Source organism: Sus scrofa, chromosome 13, assembly GCF_054392235.1.
Source record: "Sus scrofa isolate SSC_HxYL_T2T_F1_AM1 chromosome 13, Sscrofa_HxYL_maternal_Yorkshire_Landrace_v2.0, whole genome shotgun sequence".
NCBI lineage: Eukaryota > Metazoa > Chordata > Mammalia > Artiodactyla > Suidae > Sus > Sus scrofa.
Window position 1 is genome coordinate 80,677,643 of NC_139395.1, and position 17,480 is coordinate 80,695,122.

Here is a 17,480-nt window from a genome sequence, read left to right on the forward strand (position 1 = left end):
GGATCCTTAACCCACAGAGCAAGGCCAGCGATCGAACCTGCAACCTCATGGTTCCTAGTGGGATTTTTTTTTTTTTTTTGTCTTTTGTCTTTTTTGTCGTTGTTGTTGTTGTTGCTATTTCTTGGGCCGCTCCCGCGGCATATGGAGGTTCCCAGGCTAGGGGTTGAATCGGAGCTGTAGCCACCGGCCTACGCCAGAGCCACAGCAACGCGGGATCCGAGCCGCGTCTGCAACCTACACCACAGCTCACGGCAACGCCGGATTGTTAACCCACTGAGCAAGGGCAGGGACCGAACCCGCAACCTCATGGTTCCTAGTCGGATTCGTTAACCTAGTGGGATTTTTTAACCACAGAGCCAAGACGGGAACTCCAATCTCCAAAGTTTATAAACACCTTCTGCAGCTCAATATCAAAAAACCAAACAACCCTATCAACAAATGGGCAGAAGATCCAAACAGACAATTCTCCAAAGAAGACAAACAGATGGCCAAAAAGCACATGAAAAGATGTTCAACATCACTCATCACTAGAGAAATGCACATCAAAACCACTATGAGGTACCACCAGCCAGAATGGCCATCATCAAAAAGTCTACAAACAATAAGTGATGGAGAGGGTGTGGAGGAAAAGGAACCCTAGTACACTGCTGGTGGGATTGTAAATTGGTGCACCACTGTGGAAAAGAGTAAGGAGGTTCCTCAGAAAGCTAAAAATAGAACTACCATTTGATCCAGCAATCCCACTCCTGGGCATCTCTCCAGAGAAAACCGTGACTTGAAAAGACAGATGTTCATTGCAGCACTATTTGCAATAGCCAAGACATGCAAACAACCTAAATGTCCATCAACAGAGGAGTGGATCAAGATGATGTGGTACATACACATAATGGAATATTACTCAGCCATTAAAAGGAACGGAATACTGGCATTTTTAGCAACACGGATGGACCTAGAAATTATCATGCTGAGTGAAGTTAGTCAGACAATGAGACGCCAGCATCAAATGCTTTCACGGGCATGACATGTGGAATCTGAGAAAAGGACACAATGAACGTCTTTGCAGAACAGATACTGACTCACAGACTTTTAAAAACTTATGGTTTCCAAAGGAGACAGTTTGGGGGCTGGGGGGATGCGCTGGGGTTGTGGGCTGGAAAGCCTATAAAGTTGGATTGTGATGATCACTGTACAACTATAAATGTAATAAATTCATTGAGTAATAAAATAAATAAATAAATAAATGCTATTGGGACAACTGGATAGCCACAGGCAAATAATGAAGTTGAACGCTGACCTTACACCATATACAAAAATTAACTCAGATTAGAGACCTGAGGGTAAGTGCTAAAACTATAAAACTCTTGGAAGAAAACATAAAGGTAAATTTTTGTGACCTTGGATTTGGCAACAGATTCTTTTTTTTTTTTTTTGTCTTTTGTCTTTTTAGGGCTGCACCTGCAGCATATGGAGGTTCCCAGACTAGGAGTCAAATCAGAGCTGTAGCTGCTGGCCTACACACAGAGCCACAGCAGCACTGGATCTAAGCTAAGTCTGCGACCCACAGCACAGCTCAGTGAGGCCAGGGATCGAACCCACGTCCTCGTGGATACTAGTGAGGTTCATTAACCACTAGCCACATGACGGGAACCCCTGGCAATGGATTCTTAGGGCATCAAAAGCACAAGCAACAATAACTACAAAAAAAAGATAAAATGGACTTTGTATAAATTTAAAACTATTTTGCTTCAAAGAACACCATCAAGAAAGTAAGACAGCCACGGAATGAAAGAAAATATTTGCAAATCCTACATCTGATATGGAACTTTTATCAAGAGTATAATGAACTCTTACAACTCAGTAGTAAAACAAAAATTATAATAACCCAACTAAAAAATGGTGAAAGGGGAAGGAGATAGGAGGAGGAAAGAAATAGGTGAGGGAGATTAAGAGCTACAAACTCCCAACTATAAAATGAGTCATGGGTATGAAACGTCCAGTGTGGGGAATACAGTCAATAACTAGGTAATAGCTTTACATAGTGGCATATAATAACTAGACTTATCACGGTGATTGTTTTGAAATATATAGAATATCAAATCACTGTGTTATACAATTAGAACTAATATAATGTTATAGGTCAATTATACTTCAAAAACAAATAAATATAGAAAAACAGATCAGACTTGTGGTTACCAGAGGGGTGCAAAAGGAAGATCAGACTTGTGGTTACCAGAGGAGTGCAAAAGGAAGGGGAAAACTTGATAAAGGCAGTCAAAAGGTCCAAACTTCCAGTTATAAGGTAAATAAGTACTAGGGATGTAATGTACAACATGATAAATATAATTAACACTGCTATAGGTTATATATAAAAGTTGTGGGTGGGTTGGGGGTTTTTTGTTTATTTGTTTGTTTTTGCTTTTTAGGGCTGCACCTGAGGCTGATGGAGGTTCCCAGGCTAGGGGTCGAATTGGAGCTACAGCTGCCGGCCACAGCCACAGCCACAGCAACATGGGATCCAAGTCGTGTCTACAACCTATACTACAGCTCATGGCAATGCCGGATCCTTAACCCAATAAGCAAGGCCAGGGATGAAACCCTCATGATGTATACTAGTCAGGTTCATCATTACCACTAAGTCACAACAGAACTCCCATAAAAGTTGTTGAGAGTAAATCCTAGAGTTGTCATCACACACAAAAAATTTTTTTTCTATTTCTTTAATTTTGTTGTGATAAATCATTTCATGACATATGGAAGCCAAATCATTTTGCTGTACACCTCAGGCTTATACAGTTTCATATGTCAATTATATCTCAATATCATTAATTATTAGGAAAATGGAAATCAAAATCACGATGAGATAACAGTTCATACTGAGTAGGATGGCTATAATTAAAAAGTCAGATAGGAGTTCCAGTTGTGGTGCAGCGAAAACGAATCTGACAAGGAACCATGAGGTTGCATGTTCGATCCCTGGCCTCGCTCACTGGGTTAAGGATCTGGCATTGCCGTGAACTGTGGTGTACGTTGAAGACTCGGCTTGGATCTGGCGTTGCTGTGGCTCTGGCATAGGTCGGCAACAACAGCTCCAATTAGACCCCTAGCCTGGGAACCTCCATATGCTGCGGGTGTGGCCCTAAAAAGACAAAAGACAAAAAAAAAAGAAAAAAAGTCAGATAATAACATAAGTGTCAATGAGCATATAAATAAGAACCTTCATACACTGCTAGTAGGAATGTAAAATGGTGCTGCCACTTTAGAAAACAATCTGGCAGTTCTTCACAATGTTAAATATAGAGTTGCTACTTCAGCCAGCAATTCCACTCCCAGGTATACATCCAAGGGAAATGTAAACCTGTATCCACACACAAATGTGTACACAAATGTTCACAGCAACATTACTCATTCACAATGGCCAAAAGGTGGAAACAACCCAAATGTCCATCAGCTAATAACTGGGCAAACAAAAGGCAAGATATCCATACAATGGAATACTACTCAACGGTAAAAATGAATGAAGTATTGACACAGGTTACAACGTGGATCCACCTTGAAACTATTATACTAATTAAAAGATGCCCATCACAAAGACTACATATTACATGATTATACTTATACAAAATGTCCAGAACAGGCTTAAGAGGCAGGAAGTACATTAGTGGTTGCTTAGTGACTGGAGAAGATGGGGGTGGTAGGCTTAGGAAAGATAGGTAAAGAGTATAAGGCTTCATTTTAAGGTGATGAAAATATCTTAAAATTGACTGTGGAGGAGTTCCCGTCGTGGCGCAGTGGTTAACGAATCCGACTAGGAACCATGAGGTTGCAGGTTCGATCCCTGCCCTTGCTCAGTGGGTTAACGATCCGGCATTGCCGTGAGCTGTGGTGGAGGTTGCAGATTCGGCATGGATCCAGTGTTGCTGTGGCTCTGGCGTAGGCTGGTAGCTACAGCTCCGATTGGACCCCTAGCCTGGGAACCTCCATATGCCGCGGGAGCGGCCCAAGAAATGGTAAAAAAAAAAGACAAAAAAAAAAATTGACTGTGGTAATGGTTACACAACTCTGTAAATATACTAAAAACCACTGAATTGTACACTTTATATGTGTGAATTGTATGGCACATGAGTTATATCTCAATAAAGCTATTACCAAAAGAGGGGGAAGGGCAATGGAATGTCTTATTTCTCTCTCTTGGATCACTCATTTGGAGGTCTCCTCCAGCCCTAGTCAACCTTCAGATGATCCCAGACCCCACTAAGGTCTTTTTTTTTAGGGTCACATTCTCGGCATATGGAAGTTCCCAGGCTGGGGTCAAATTGGAGCCACAGCCACAGCAACGTGGGATCCAAACCATATCACCGAACTACATCACAGCTCACAGTAACACTGGATCCCCGACCCACTGAGCGAGGCCAAGGATCAAACCAGCAACCTCATGGATACTAGTTGGATTTGTTTCCACTGCACCCCAATGGGAATTCCCCCCACTAAGGTCTTGAGTGTGACTTCATGAGAGACCTCAAGCCAGAAATACCTATCTAAGCTACTCCCAAATTCTTGTGACTCACAGAAAGAGAAATAAATGCTTATTGCTTTAAGCCACTCAGTTTTGGAGTAATTTGCCATGTAGTGATAGATAATAATATGCCATTTATGTAAAAAGAATATTGTTTGCATTTGCTTGTGTATTTATGAGATTTCTTGAAAATGATATTCAAGAAATGGTAAAAATGGTTGCTTCTGGGAGGTGACCTCTGGGGAGACCACTGGAGGATGAAGGCAGGAAAGAGACTTAGATCTGATTATATACCATTTAATCGTTTGAATTTCATTTCATGTGCATGTATTAACTTTTCCAAAAAGCAAATGAAAGTCTGAAAAAAACTAAATGCTTGAAAACAGAAGTCAACAAATCAACTATACTCCAATTAAAACAAACAAACAAAAAAATAAAAAAACGGAGAGATTTCCCATCGTGGCTCAGTGGTAATGAACCCAACTAGGATCCATGAGGACACAGGTTTGATCCCTGGCCTTGGGTTAAGTGAGATCAGTGGGATCAGACCCTTAGGGGGTTAAGGATCTGGTGTTGCCGTGAGCTGTGGTGTAGGTCACAGACGAGGCTCGGATCCCATGTTGCTGTGGCTGTGGGGTAGGCCAGCAGATGTAGCTCTGATTTGACCCCTAGCCTGGGAACTTTCATATGCCAAACATGCGGCCTTTAAAAGACCAAAAAAAAAAAAAAAAAAAAAATGCCAAGCAAAAGTCAACAACTATCTGCTGCTTACAGATAGAGTCTCAACTCCTGACCATGACTTAGAAGGCGCCCACAATCCAGCGCCTGCCCATCTCCCCAGTCTCAGCTCTCACTTCCCCTTGTGCTAATTGTTTGTTGTGCCCCAAACACATCAGGCTATTTATTTCCCCCATCCCTTAGATCATACCATCTCTTCTGCTTGGTTCCCCTTCTCCTTCCTTCCCAACCTTTAAGACTCAGCTCAAATGCTGTAACATTTTGGGGAGAGGACCTCCCTGGCTGTCCTTAACATATCAGAAGCCCCCTCTGTGCCCCCGGGATACCCTTGCATGATTCAAGGATTTCATGTTTTGTCCTGCAGTGTGATGATCTAATTTCTTTCCTGCCTCTTCCATTAGACTAGGAGCTTCCTGGGAGCGAGGACTCTTACTCAGGATTCCCTGAGCCTAGCACAATGGGTGACACACAGAGGAGGCCGCCGGTAAAGGACTGACGTGAGAAAGAAAGGAAGGGAGTAGGGGGAGAGGGAGCAAAACAAAAACTGAAAGAGGTGGAGGAGGGAAAGAAGGTGGTAAGTGGGAAAGAAGGAAGGAAGGGAAAGTTGGGGGAGAAAGAAAATGAAAGAGGGGAGGAGGGAGGAGGGAAGAAATTCCCCCAGTGTGCTCAGCAGTGCCATTACATACAACCAGGACTCACGAGATGAAGAAAATCCCAAACCAAATCTGAAATGCACCCCAAAAGTGGGAAGGAATATGGATGCATGTTCTACTCTGCAGTGACACTGCTGCTCTGCACCCAGAGGCCCCTGATGATGGAGGACACACACCTGGAAGGCTGGAAGAGACTAACCTCTGGATCACCAACCAGCCCTGACCCCTCCACCTTCAATCTCCACAGCTCCCACTCCATCTCATTCTGTTCTCTGCTCTGATTCTAGCACCAGGCACTGCCTGATGCAGAACAGGCTCTTAACACTGAGTAAATGTGCTCAAAATCATCTCCCTTCTGGAGACAGTAGAGTCTTGCTTTGTGGCCATGACTTGTCTCTTCTCTCTAGGACTCAGATTTTTCATCTGTACAAGGAGGGAGTTGGGCCAGCTGATTAATAAGACCCTTCCCAGCTGACAGTCTATAACTTCTCAGGGCCTTTGATCATCTTAGCAAATCCTAACTCTTTCACCTGAGTAGCAAGGATTCCTCACAAGCTGCTCTTCACTCAGCCTATGCCACAGGAATAACAGTGACCATTTATTGAGTGTTCACTGTACACCAGGAACCACATTCAGCATTTCAGCTCCACAGTTTCATTTATTCCTTTCTATCACCTCTGAAGTAGGTACAATAATCATCTCCATTTTACAGATAAGGGATCTGAGGCTCACAGAGGAAACCCCACTTATCCAAGGTCACACAGCTGGGAAGAGGCAGAGCAAGAATTCTAAGTCCTTGGCTCTTACACCCTTACCCTGCACTGCCCAGCCTGGGTCTCTACTTCAGCCAGCAACCTCCCCTTGGCTACTCTCACCCAGCCCACTGGTAAACACTGAGTACACAGAGCTTACAGTTGTAATCTGTGTATTCACATTCTGGGTTCCAATTCAGGGTTAAGAACAAGTTCTAGATCCATTTAGACTTGTGCAAAGTTTCAGCTTCACCCTTCACTAGATGCATGACCTTTGGCCAAGTCATTTTAACAGATGAAGGTAAATGGCATAACAAATATAAAAGTGTCTAGCATAGAAGCTGGCTGTCTCGCATAAAGGCTTGTGTGTTCTCCGTAAATGAAAAAGACCAAATGAAGAGCAGCAGAGATATTCTGAGAAGCCCTGAAAAGCTGACCCCTAACTCCACAAAGAGCCACCTGAGTCTCCCAACCTTTCTGCATGGCATTCAACTCTTGTGGCAAATTCATTCTGTCTCTATCCCCATCCTAAATGCTCCTTTATAAATCCTTCATAAATCCCTGAGCTTTAGAGTCAGACAGACTGAGTTACAATCCTGGCTCCACCACTTACCCCCTACATGACCTTGGACAAATGACTCTTTCCTTTCTGAGGCTCATCGTTCTCATCTATGAAATATTCATAATGGTACCTACTCCACGGGATTGTTGTGAGGATTCAATAACAGTATGTATGTATATATTTAGCACATGGTCAAGCATCTAGGAAAGGCTCAGAAAATGCTATTTTTTTTCCTGAATAATAACAGTGGTAATAGCTTTGAACTGTCTACTGGTTAAAGTCCAAATTCCTTGATCCCGTATTCAGAGCCTTGCACACTGGACCCCATCATTCCTTTCTGGCCTCTCCCCAGGCTGCTCCCCTAAATGGATGCCACACTCAAGCCAGAGGTAGCTTTTTCACTTCTGTGTCTCTGCCCATGATCTCCCTGTCCATTCAGAATGTGCTCTCACGCCTCACAGCTGTGCATACCATGCCTCACTCAAGTTTCACCTCTCAGCTAGGCCAGTAGCCTCCTGGATTGCCCTGGGTTTCCACAGTACCTAAAGCCCAGCACATATTAGTGCTTAGACTGTCCAGGGCGAGGCTTGACTGCACTTGTCTTACCTACAGTGCCCCTCTTTCAGTAGGCACACCTGATTTCCCTTTGTGGAAATTTATCTTTCTCCCCTATCAGTCCATGTGTTCCAGGAAAGTCGCACTAATTAGTTAAGAAGTAGACACTTGACCAAAGATGAGCCCATCAGAATCAGCCCTGAAACTTTTGCTGGAACCAGTGGGGAACTGGTGTTCTTTTTCCATAGGCATTGCTAAGCACAAGCAACCTAAATTCAGAACTGCTGGTAGCCTGCCTTTCCACCTTCAAGAGAGAAGTGGACCTAAAAATGAGCTAATTTAGAGGAACCAAGAAATGGAGAGAGATTTTTTTGGGGGGGGGGTGTTTTGTTTTGTTTTTGCTTTTTAGAGCAGCACTCACGGCATATGGAAATTCCTAGGCTAGGGGTCCAATTGGAGCTACACATGCTGGCCTACACCACAGCCACAGCAATGCCAGATCCAAGCCTCATCTGTGACCTACACCACAGCCCTTGGTAATGCTGGATCCTTAACCCACTGAGCAAGGTCAGGGATTAAACCCGCATCCTCATGGATACAAGTCAGGCTCATTACCACTGAGCCATGACAGCAACTCTGGAAGAGATTTATTTTTAATGATGTTATTTGAGCATCTGGGTCTGTCTGTGCCTGGAGCCAGCCCTCTTGACTTTTAATGCACGTAAGCCAAAACCACCACCCTCTTTACGGTATTTTAGTTTACTTAAATCAGCGTGAGTTGGGTTTCTATCATTTTTCACTGAAAGACTGCTGACCAATATAGTGATTCAAAGAGATGGTAAGCTTCCTGAGAGCAGGGATTGCATTTCATAGACCTAAGATTCTTGTGGCCAGTATTACAGTATTATAGCACCTAACAGAGGTGAGATCACTGAGCAGGTGGGGAATGAACAAAGAAATAAGTATTGCTTTGTATTGTCCCAATGGTCCAGTGTTCTGCACTCAGAAGATTCTAAAATATTACTTTAGAGTATTCTAATTCTTTTCTTTCTTTCTTTCTTTCTTTTTTTTTTTTTTTTTTTTTTTTGGCTTTTTAGGGCCATACCCAAGGCCTGGAAGTTCCCAGGCTAGGGGTGGAATAGGAGCTACAGCTGCTGGCCACAGACACAGACACAGCAATGCCAGATCTGAGCCACGTCTGCGACCTATACCACAGCTCATGGCAACAACAGATCCTTAACTCACTGAATGAGGCCGGGGATCAAACCCACAACCTCATGGTTCCTAGTCAGATTTGTTTCCTCTGCACCACAACTGGAACTCCTAGAGTATTCTAATTCTTATCTGACACAAAGAAGGCCTTCTGCTTCTCTGCAGTTCATCTGAGGATGACTGATTTCTCACTTTCTGAGTGGGATGATCTTGGTGAAAGAGTCGTTCTAGGTACCCCACAAGACTGAAAGAGATACTGACTAGTATTCCACTGCACAGATGAGAAAACTGAGATTTAAGCTAAAAACAGTTGCTTAACACTGCATAGTGAGTCACAGGCAGAGTCCACTAAGAACCCTCCCCCAGTCCATGACTCCCAGTCCAGTGCCCTGGCCTCTGCCCTGGTGTCACTTTAAGCAAAGTGAATCAGTCACTTACCCAGAGAACTCAGCAATCTGTAAGTAAAACAGAATGAACTGCTCAACTCTGATAACTACCCTCAGGGGTGAGGCAGTAACACAAGGAAAAGAGCACTGGGCCAGGAGTCAAGACTAGTTTACTCTATGACTGGCTGTGTGACTTTGGGTAAGACCTTCATTGCTCTAGGCTCATGTCTCTAAAATGGGGGCAGAGGAAGGCAGCATTTGAAGGAGCTTATTTCTAAGATTCCTGAAATTCTATATTTACATGGTGGTTGTTGGACAGTTCATCAAATCCCCAAGATTAAACCCACATAGATTACAGAGTATTGGAAGGCCAAGAGGTCAGCAACCATCAGCAGATTACAAATTAAGGCTCAGGAAATGGGTGTTCCAGTTAAGCATCTATTCTCTCTGGTTTGACTTTTAAGAATAGAATAGAAAATACATAATATCACCTTCTGGGTACTGATAAATAGGGTGATAACCCCCACATTTTACAATTCCCCTTCCTAACTTTCTTCAAAAATTTTAAAAGACCTCCATATAAGTTGGAGTGAGATGGATTTGAAACAAGCCCACTAGAATGTCCACACTGAATAAATGCTAACTTCTTCGAAGTAATCCTTTTGGGAGTTTGAGCAATTCAGCTAACAGTGCAGTAATTCCTCCCAGCATTTGTTACCATTCTCTTGGGGAAGCAAACTAGCCTCATGGTTTTGGCTTGACACCTTGGCATTTATCTCCAGTGACAATTCTTGGTTTGATCACCTATTGTTTTTTCTACACTCGGCTGTTTCCAAAAATCATATTCCTCCTTTAAACGATGGAGGTTTCCCCTCAATGATGAGGTTCAAGGGTGTACACCCCATAACCCAAAGGCAATTCCCTACACTGTTTTGCGCAAGTGATATAACACCTTCAGGAGGTCTCTTGTGAAGGGGCTGACACTTGTTGAACGTCCTGAAGTGTTTATTTTTTTAAAAAATCTCAGCTGCATGATCGTTACATTTTCTCTTTTCTTTCTCAACTTGGAGGGCTCTAAATTTTTTCCTTCACCAGCTTCATCAGCCTTCCTTCTCCACCCCTGCCATTCCCCTGGCCCCACTTTCCCCAGCCCAGCTCTCTATCTGGCCTGCAATTAGGCAAATGCCCAAGTTGCTGAATCTTCAAAATCTGTCTTCAATCGAAAGGTACACAGGGGACTTTAGATGGGGGACTCTAATGGACACTGGAAAACCATCTCAGCAGTTCTCATTCCCAAAAGCCTCTTCTCTGGTTCTTAGGGCAAGTTGTTTGTCTTATTGAAACATTTCAGAGGGCCCCAGGGACTCATTCCCACTGGGCATAGCACCACAACCTTTTCTGCCTTGGGTGGGGGTGGCTAGAGACCTGCCCTTTCCAGACCCATGTTGTCCAGTGCTGTCAAGCACCCACACTTCAAACACTGGATAGACACTACAGACAGCCTTCTCCTACACCCCCCCCCCCATGTCATAGCACTTCACAGTTTACAAGATACTCTTTCATGAGTTCTTGGAATCTGAACTGTTTTACAGATGAGGAAACTGAGCCTTGGAGAAGTAAAGAGAAACATAGGAGTTGATAATGTTAGCAAGTTAAAGGTCAAAGTCAGATCTCCTGATTCTTCATCTCATGCTTTTCCCAATGCAACAGAAATTGCTCACACATAGAGTAACTCCTCATTCAGAAATTATTTCCCCTAAGACAGCGAACAGCCTCTCAGAGACCCTCAGAAACTCAAACATAACGCTAAACCACCAATAAACGCAGTCTGCCCATATCCAAGCACACAGAACTACAGATCCTGTTCTAAGGCACTACCTCCTGCTCCAAGGTGTCTCAGAGAATCCCTCCCCAGTGGTTTCCAAAAGTCAGCAAAGGAGGTGTGTCTTTAGACAGAGGAGTAGAATCTATCTCTGACTCCTCCAAAAAGGGGTCCCGGAAGGAAAGAGCCCCATCCCCCGTGTCTGTTCTAGGAGTCCCGCTCCCGCCCCTACCCTACCTGCCAAGAGCTGCATCCAGGCGCAGATCTTGTAGACCGTTGCGGTGTTGCAGAAGAAGAAAAGCGCAAAGCAGGTGATGCAGCCGAGGATCAGCACCATGGAGAGCAGCACGAAGAAGGCAGCCGCCTTGAAGGCGCCGGACGGGATGGTGCTGAAGTCGGTGAACGAGCCGCGGCAGGTGAGCTCTCGGCCCGCCAGCCCGCTGCCCACACAGTAGTGGAAGAGGCCGAAGTAGCCAGGCTTGGGGGTGCTCACGCTGTCGCCCACCCAGTAGGGCTGGATGAAGACCACCACGTTGATGATGGCGAAGCAAATGGTGAAGATGGCCCATAGCACGCCGATGGCCCGCGAGTTCCGCATGTAGTGCTCGTGATAGAGCTTGGAGGCCTCCTGCGAGGGCAGCATGGTGCCCGGGGGCGGGGCCGGCGGCGGCGGCTGGCGGGGGCCGCCGGCCCGGGACCGACCGCCGGGCTGCCGAGCAGGAGCTGAGGACGCAGGCGAGAAGGGGCCCTGAGCCCAGGAACCCGCGAGGGCGGGGCCTGAGGCGGAGCTGAGAGGACCTGGGGGCTGGTAAGGAGGGGCTAAGAGGGGGTCATGAGAGTATTGGGGAGGTGTCGGGTGGGGAGCACTGGCAAAGATCTCCAATTGGGGGACTTAGGAAGAACCATGTGAGTGTTGGGGGGCGCTGGGATGAGAATATGGGAGCTGGAAGGGAGGCGCTAGAAAGTGGTCATGGTGGCTTTGGGGAGGGGGTTTGGAGGATAATTTTGGCGGAGTAAGAGTGGGCCGTGGGGAGAAGGAATGGAGGCTGGAGACGAGTGCTGGAGAATTAGCAGAGAGGTTTTAGAGGGAGCTCGGAAGGGTATTTAGGGGCTGGTATTAGGGGTAAAAAGAGGTCTGGAATTGGGTGTCTAGAAAGGGGCTGTGGAGAGGGGGGTGGGCACTTCTATGAAGGGGTAAGAAGGGGATATAAGGGGCTCATACTAGGGGACAGGGAAGGTGATCAGGGGCTGGAACAGGGAGGGCGAAGTGGAGGAATCAGGATGAGGCTAGAGAGGAATCGTGGGCTGGGACTGCAGGATCTGAACACGGGGCGAGGGGGTTGGGAGGGTCCTCCAGAAGACAGGGCTGGATGTAGGCGGGGGAGGGGGGGGAGCCTAGGTTTGGCGGGCCAGGGCTAGAGAAAAAGCTTCTCCAGGCCAAGGGGACGAGAGACCGGGGACGGCAGGCAGCCTGGGCGGCAAAGGGCGGGCAGGGGGCCAGGGCTGTCCCCAGGGCGCGGGGGAGCGGCCGGGCCCGGGTAGGGCCGAGGGTGGGGGGAGCAGCTGCCCCGCGCCGAAGCCCGACGCTCGAAGAGGCTGCGGCCGCCGGGAGTGGGTGCGGGGTGACCAACCTGGGCCCGGTCCGGGGCAGGGTCCGGGACTGGCACGGCTTAGGCACCGCGGCTCGGCGCTCCCAGTAGCGGCTTCCCGGGCCCAGGCGGCGGCCTCGGCGCGGCCTCCATTTTGCTCGGGTTCTCCCCGGGGCGCGCTCCCGCGCCGAGGCGCGAGCTCTCGTGCACCTGCGCGGCCCGACGGAGGCGCGCTCCTGCCGCCGGCGTGCGGGGCGGAGCGGAATAGGAAAGGAACGGGAGCTCCTGGTTCAGGCAGTCAGGGAGACCGGTAGGCACCGTCCCCGGGGTCCCCCGGCCGGAGCAGTAAGCCCACTTCACAATAAAGCCTTCTAATTTGGAGGACCCCCTTCTTCCAGGACCTCAGGGTAGGGTTGAGGGTCTCCGCAAAGCCCCTGGGAATGGGGGAGGGGCCGAACAGGGTATTATTTGATAGGGTTTGAACGGATTTCTTGCTCCCAAATTACCTCCTGAACAGCCTATCACAGTTGCACCATTACGCTTCCAGTCCTTTGGGTCGTGGAGGCGTTGAAGTTTCCCAGAGTCTCCTAGGAAACTACCAACATTTCTGGGAAAGGGAAGCCCCGAAACTTAGCAGCCCACGCCAGCGGTGGGGATTCGTTGGCCGCCAGCGTGTGGAGCTGGGCCTGGAGCAAAGGACCCCGGGTGAGTATGAGGAACAGGAGAGAAAGGGGCTGGGGACGTGTTGATTTCTCTCCCTACACTCTCCCAGGGCTTGGTGTGAAGTGGGCACGTGATGAAGATGTGTTAAATCATGGAGTCCAGGCCCGCAGAGAGGCCCGAGGACGCACGGGGGCCACTCTAGGGGAGCCAGTACAGGTCCCAAAGGGATATAGGTTTTGGTTTGTGTTCTGCCCAGATGATCAGGGTGGGCATCCAGAAAAAAGTAGCTACTATTTAACTGTTTTCGTGGCCTTGCACTTGCTCTCTGAACCTCTCCTTTCCCATCTCTAAAGTGGGCAGGTTAAGCCCCACCTCACAGGTATTGGGGTGGGGTGGTGAAAATAATGTTAGTGAGTTCCAAATACTAGATCTACACAGGGGTCAGTCTGACAAAATTTAGATCCTAAAAAAAAAAAAAAATCATGTAAAGTTGCAAACTTTGCTGCAGTTGGATTATTTTTATTTTATTATTATTATTTTGCTTTTTAGGGCCACACCTGCAGCATATGGAAGTTCCAAGGCTAGGGGTCGAATTGGAGCTACAGCGGCTGGCCTATGCCACAGCTACAGCAACGAAGATCCAAGTCATGTCTGCAAACTATGCCACAGCTCACAACAACGCTGAATCCTTAACCCACTGAGCAAGACCAGGGATTGAACCCATATCCTCATGGATACTATGTTGGGTTCTTGACTCACTGAGCCACAAAGGAACTTTCAAAATTCCATTTTTAGAAGAAATGGTCATGATAATTAATGGCAAGTTTTTTTTTCATTGCCTTTATTTGGCAAAATAATAAATAGGCAATGTTATTTCTTCCCAAATTAAAAAAAAATTGTGTGAGATCTCCCACAGTGTGGGGACCACAGGCCCACGTGAAGACCTAAGACAGTATGCTAAATAAATGTGGTTTCTCCTTCCATTGGTTCCTTAAAGAGATATCCAGGCTTTTTCCTGAGAACCCCAAGATCTTAGAATCATGAGCTGGAAGGGGCTGTGGAGAGAGTCCCATTCTACACTTTCTCCCACTTGACAGATGGAGAACAGAGGCCAAAGAGGGGGACTGACTAGTACCAAGAGGTGAGTCCATCCTGCCTTAAACTAATCAACTCGATTCATTAATTTTTTTTCATCCACACAATAAATTCATGATGGGCTCCTGCAGTGTGCGAGCACAGCACTGTGACAGTGCTTGGGAGAAGATGGTGGGTGAAACAGAAGTGGTCCCTCCTCCCCTGGAGATAGAAGGTGCTAGGAGATGGGAAGTATCTCAGAGTATCTCAAAGTCTCTTTCTGTGGGTGCTCCTGCTATGGATACTGTTATGAACATAATTGATGGAGCCAGAAGCACCATCTTTTCTCCTTATTCTGCCATGTATTCTTGCCCTTTTTTCCTACCCCACTGAACCAAGCTAGGCATCCAAGAAAAAAAAAAAAAAAATCAGAGGTCCACACTATTACTACTCTCTCTTGAAGGAAGAACTAAGAGTTCTTGCTCAGATGGGCCCCCAGCTCCTCACCGGTTGCTCAATTTTAGCTCTGCAGAGCAGAGGCACCCTGAAAGGAGCTGCCCACCACCCATGCCAGTTCTGACATCAGTACTATTTCTTTAAAGAAATTCCTTTCCCCGTCACTCATTCCATTGATTTAGTGAGATTCACCCTCCACCACCACCATATTCCTCTCTAGAGTAGGGCAAATGATCAGGCCCGGGCAATGAGAATACTCTACTGTTCCTGACACAATGAATGTCTCAGGGGTGGCCCCATAAGCCAACTCAGGTAGTTGAGAAGGACATCCAGGTCATTTTCTGCAGTTTACAAGAAAGAGGTTGTTCCCTTTCTGCCGAGTTTGTTGAGCTGGGGCTTTGGCTTCAACCACAGGGGGCCATCTTGGAAACCCCAAGCAGAGAGATTATCTAAGAATAAAATGAACACAGAAAGACACTAAAAGTGGAGAGAGACAGTCATGATGACATAGTTTGAGCACCAGGATTCATCCATGCCTTAAGACCTGCTTCTGGATTGTTCTGTTAGGTGAGCCATTAAATTCTGTTTTTGCTAAAGCCAGTTTGAGTCAGATTTTTGTCACTTCCAATCAAAATAGTTGCAAATAATTTACTACCTACATCTCCCCCAAGCAGGGCTGGTATGCTGGATTATTTATATTGTAAAAAAATGCCTGAAAGGGTAAGCTGCCCCTGACATATTGGAACCATGCAACAAGAATTTGAGGTCCATCTCTGCCCCTGACCAATTCTGTGACTCAGGACAATGATGCTACTCCTCATACCCTTGTTTTCTTCATTTATAAAATAGAGGAAAACATCCTTCTTCCTACAGATGTTATGAGTGTTAAAAGACAGAATGCACGGAAAAGAGCTTTGTAAACTGAAAATGGCTTTATAACTGTTAGTAACTGTCATTAAATTTTAACAAGTGGCTCACCCAAGGAGTAGAAATAGCAATAGCACTGGGAAGGCATTTGCTGAACAATGAGAAGCTGGGACAAACTGTCTTCTCGTTTTCAAGACTAACCTTTGAGCAGTTACAGAAAGGAAGTTCGAGAACTCTCTATAGAATGAACAGAACAGAACCGTTATGGGCTCAAGATTGGGACTATAGAACATTAGGCAAAGATGATCCTGGAATGAGAGCACCTGGCCAAGTGATGCCCTCAGGGCAATTTCAGCCAATCTCCTAGCAAAGATTTGTGACTTGCCAGACACCCTTATGCCTCAAATAAGTATTCAGTTACATTGAACATGTATTGGAAGTTCACTGGTGGTCTCATGGCTAGGACTCAATGCTTTCTCAATGCTTTTACCTCTATTGTCTGTGTTCAATCCCTGCTTTAGGAACTGAGATCCACATCAAGCAGCTGCACACCACACCCATAAAAAAATAGGTAACTTAAAAAGTTACTTACTAAGCTCTTACAATATTCTAAGTCCCCCAGTTTTTTCTTTAGATATGTAGTCCCACTTAATCTTCACAATAACCCTATGAGGTGGTGTTATGGGCTGAATTATATCCCTCCCCAGCCCCTAAATTCACATGTTCAAGTCCTAATTTTCACTACTATGAAACTATAGTAATCACAATGGTATGGTACTGGCATAGAAACAGACAAATAGATCAATGGGACAGGATAAAAAGCCCAGAAATAAACCCACACACCTAGGTTCAATTAGCTTATGACAAAAGAGGCAAGAATATACAATGGAGAAAAGACAATGTTTTCAATAGGTGGTTCTGAGAAAACTGGACAGCTACAGGTATAAGAATGAAATTAGAACATCCTCAAACACCACACACAAAAATAAACTCAAAATGGATTAAAGACCTTAATGTAGGACAAGATGCCTGAAAACTCCTAAAGGAAAACAGGCATAACACTCTTTGACACAAATTACAACAATGTTTTGGATCCATCTCCTAGAATGATGGAAATAAAAACAAAAATAAATAAATAGGACCTAATCAAACTTAAAAGCTTTTGCACAGCAAAGGAAACCATAAACCAAATGAAAAGACAACTTATGATCTAGGAAAAAAATACTTGCAAACAATGCCTCCGACAAGGACTCAATCTCCAAAATATACAGACAACTCATACAATTCGATAACAACCCAATCAAAAAATGGGCAGAAGACCTAAATAGACATTTCCCCAAAGAAGACATACAGATGGTCAACGGGCACATGAAAAGATTCTCAGTATTAGTAATTATTAGAGAAATGCAAATGAAAATTATGTGAGGTATCGCCTCACACAAGTGAGAACGGTCGTCATTAAAAAATCTACAAATAATAAATGCTAAGAGAGGGTGTGGAGAAAAAGAAATCCTTCCATGCTGTTGGTGGAAATCTAAATCGGTGCAGTCACTATGGAGAAGAGTTTGAAGGATCTGTAAAAAAGTAAAAATAGAGTTACCATATGATCCTACAATCCCATTCTTGGGCATATATCCA

The 17,480-nt window shown here is 45.6% G+C and overlaps 1 protein-coding gene across 2 annotated transcripts in view; it reads right to left on the minus strand.

Annotated features, from left to right (window-relative positions):
• Positions 1 to 12,951, minus strand: part of LHFPL4 (LHFPL tetraspan subfamily member 4) — a 51,559-nt gene extending 38,608 nt beyond the window's left edge. For both annotated transcript variants that reach the window (XM_084989379.1, XM_084989378.1), the window contains exons 1-2: positions 12,825 to 12,951; positions 11,431 to 11,916 (exon numbers count right to left, since the gene is read on the minus strand). In XM_084989379.1, coding sequence (XP_084845505.1) covers positions 11,431 to 11,836 — 406 coding nt within the window. In that variant the 5' untranslated portion in view covers positions 11,837 to 11,916; positions 12,825 to 12,951. The remainder of the gene's footprint in view (positions 1 to 11,430; positions 11,917 to 12,824) is intronic.
• Between the last annotated feature and the right edge of the window lie 4,529 nt (positions 12,952 to 17,480).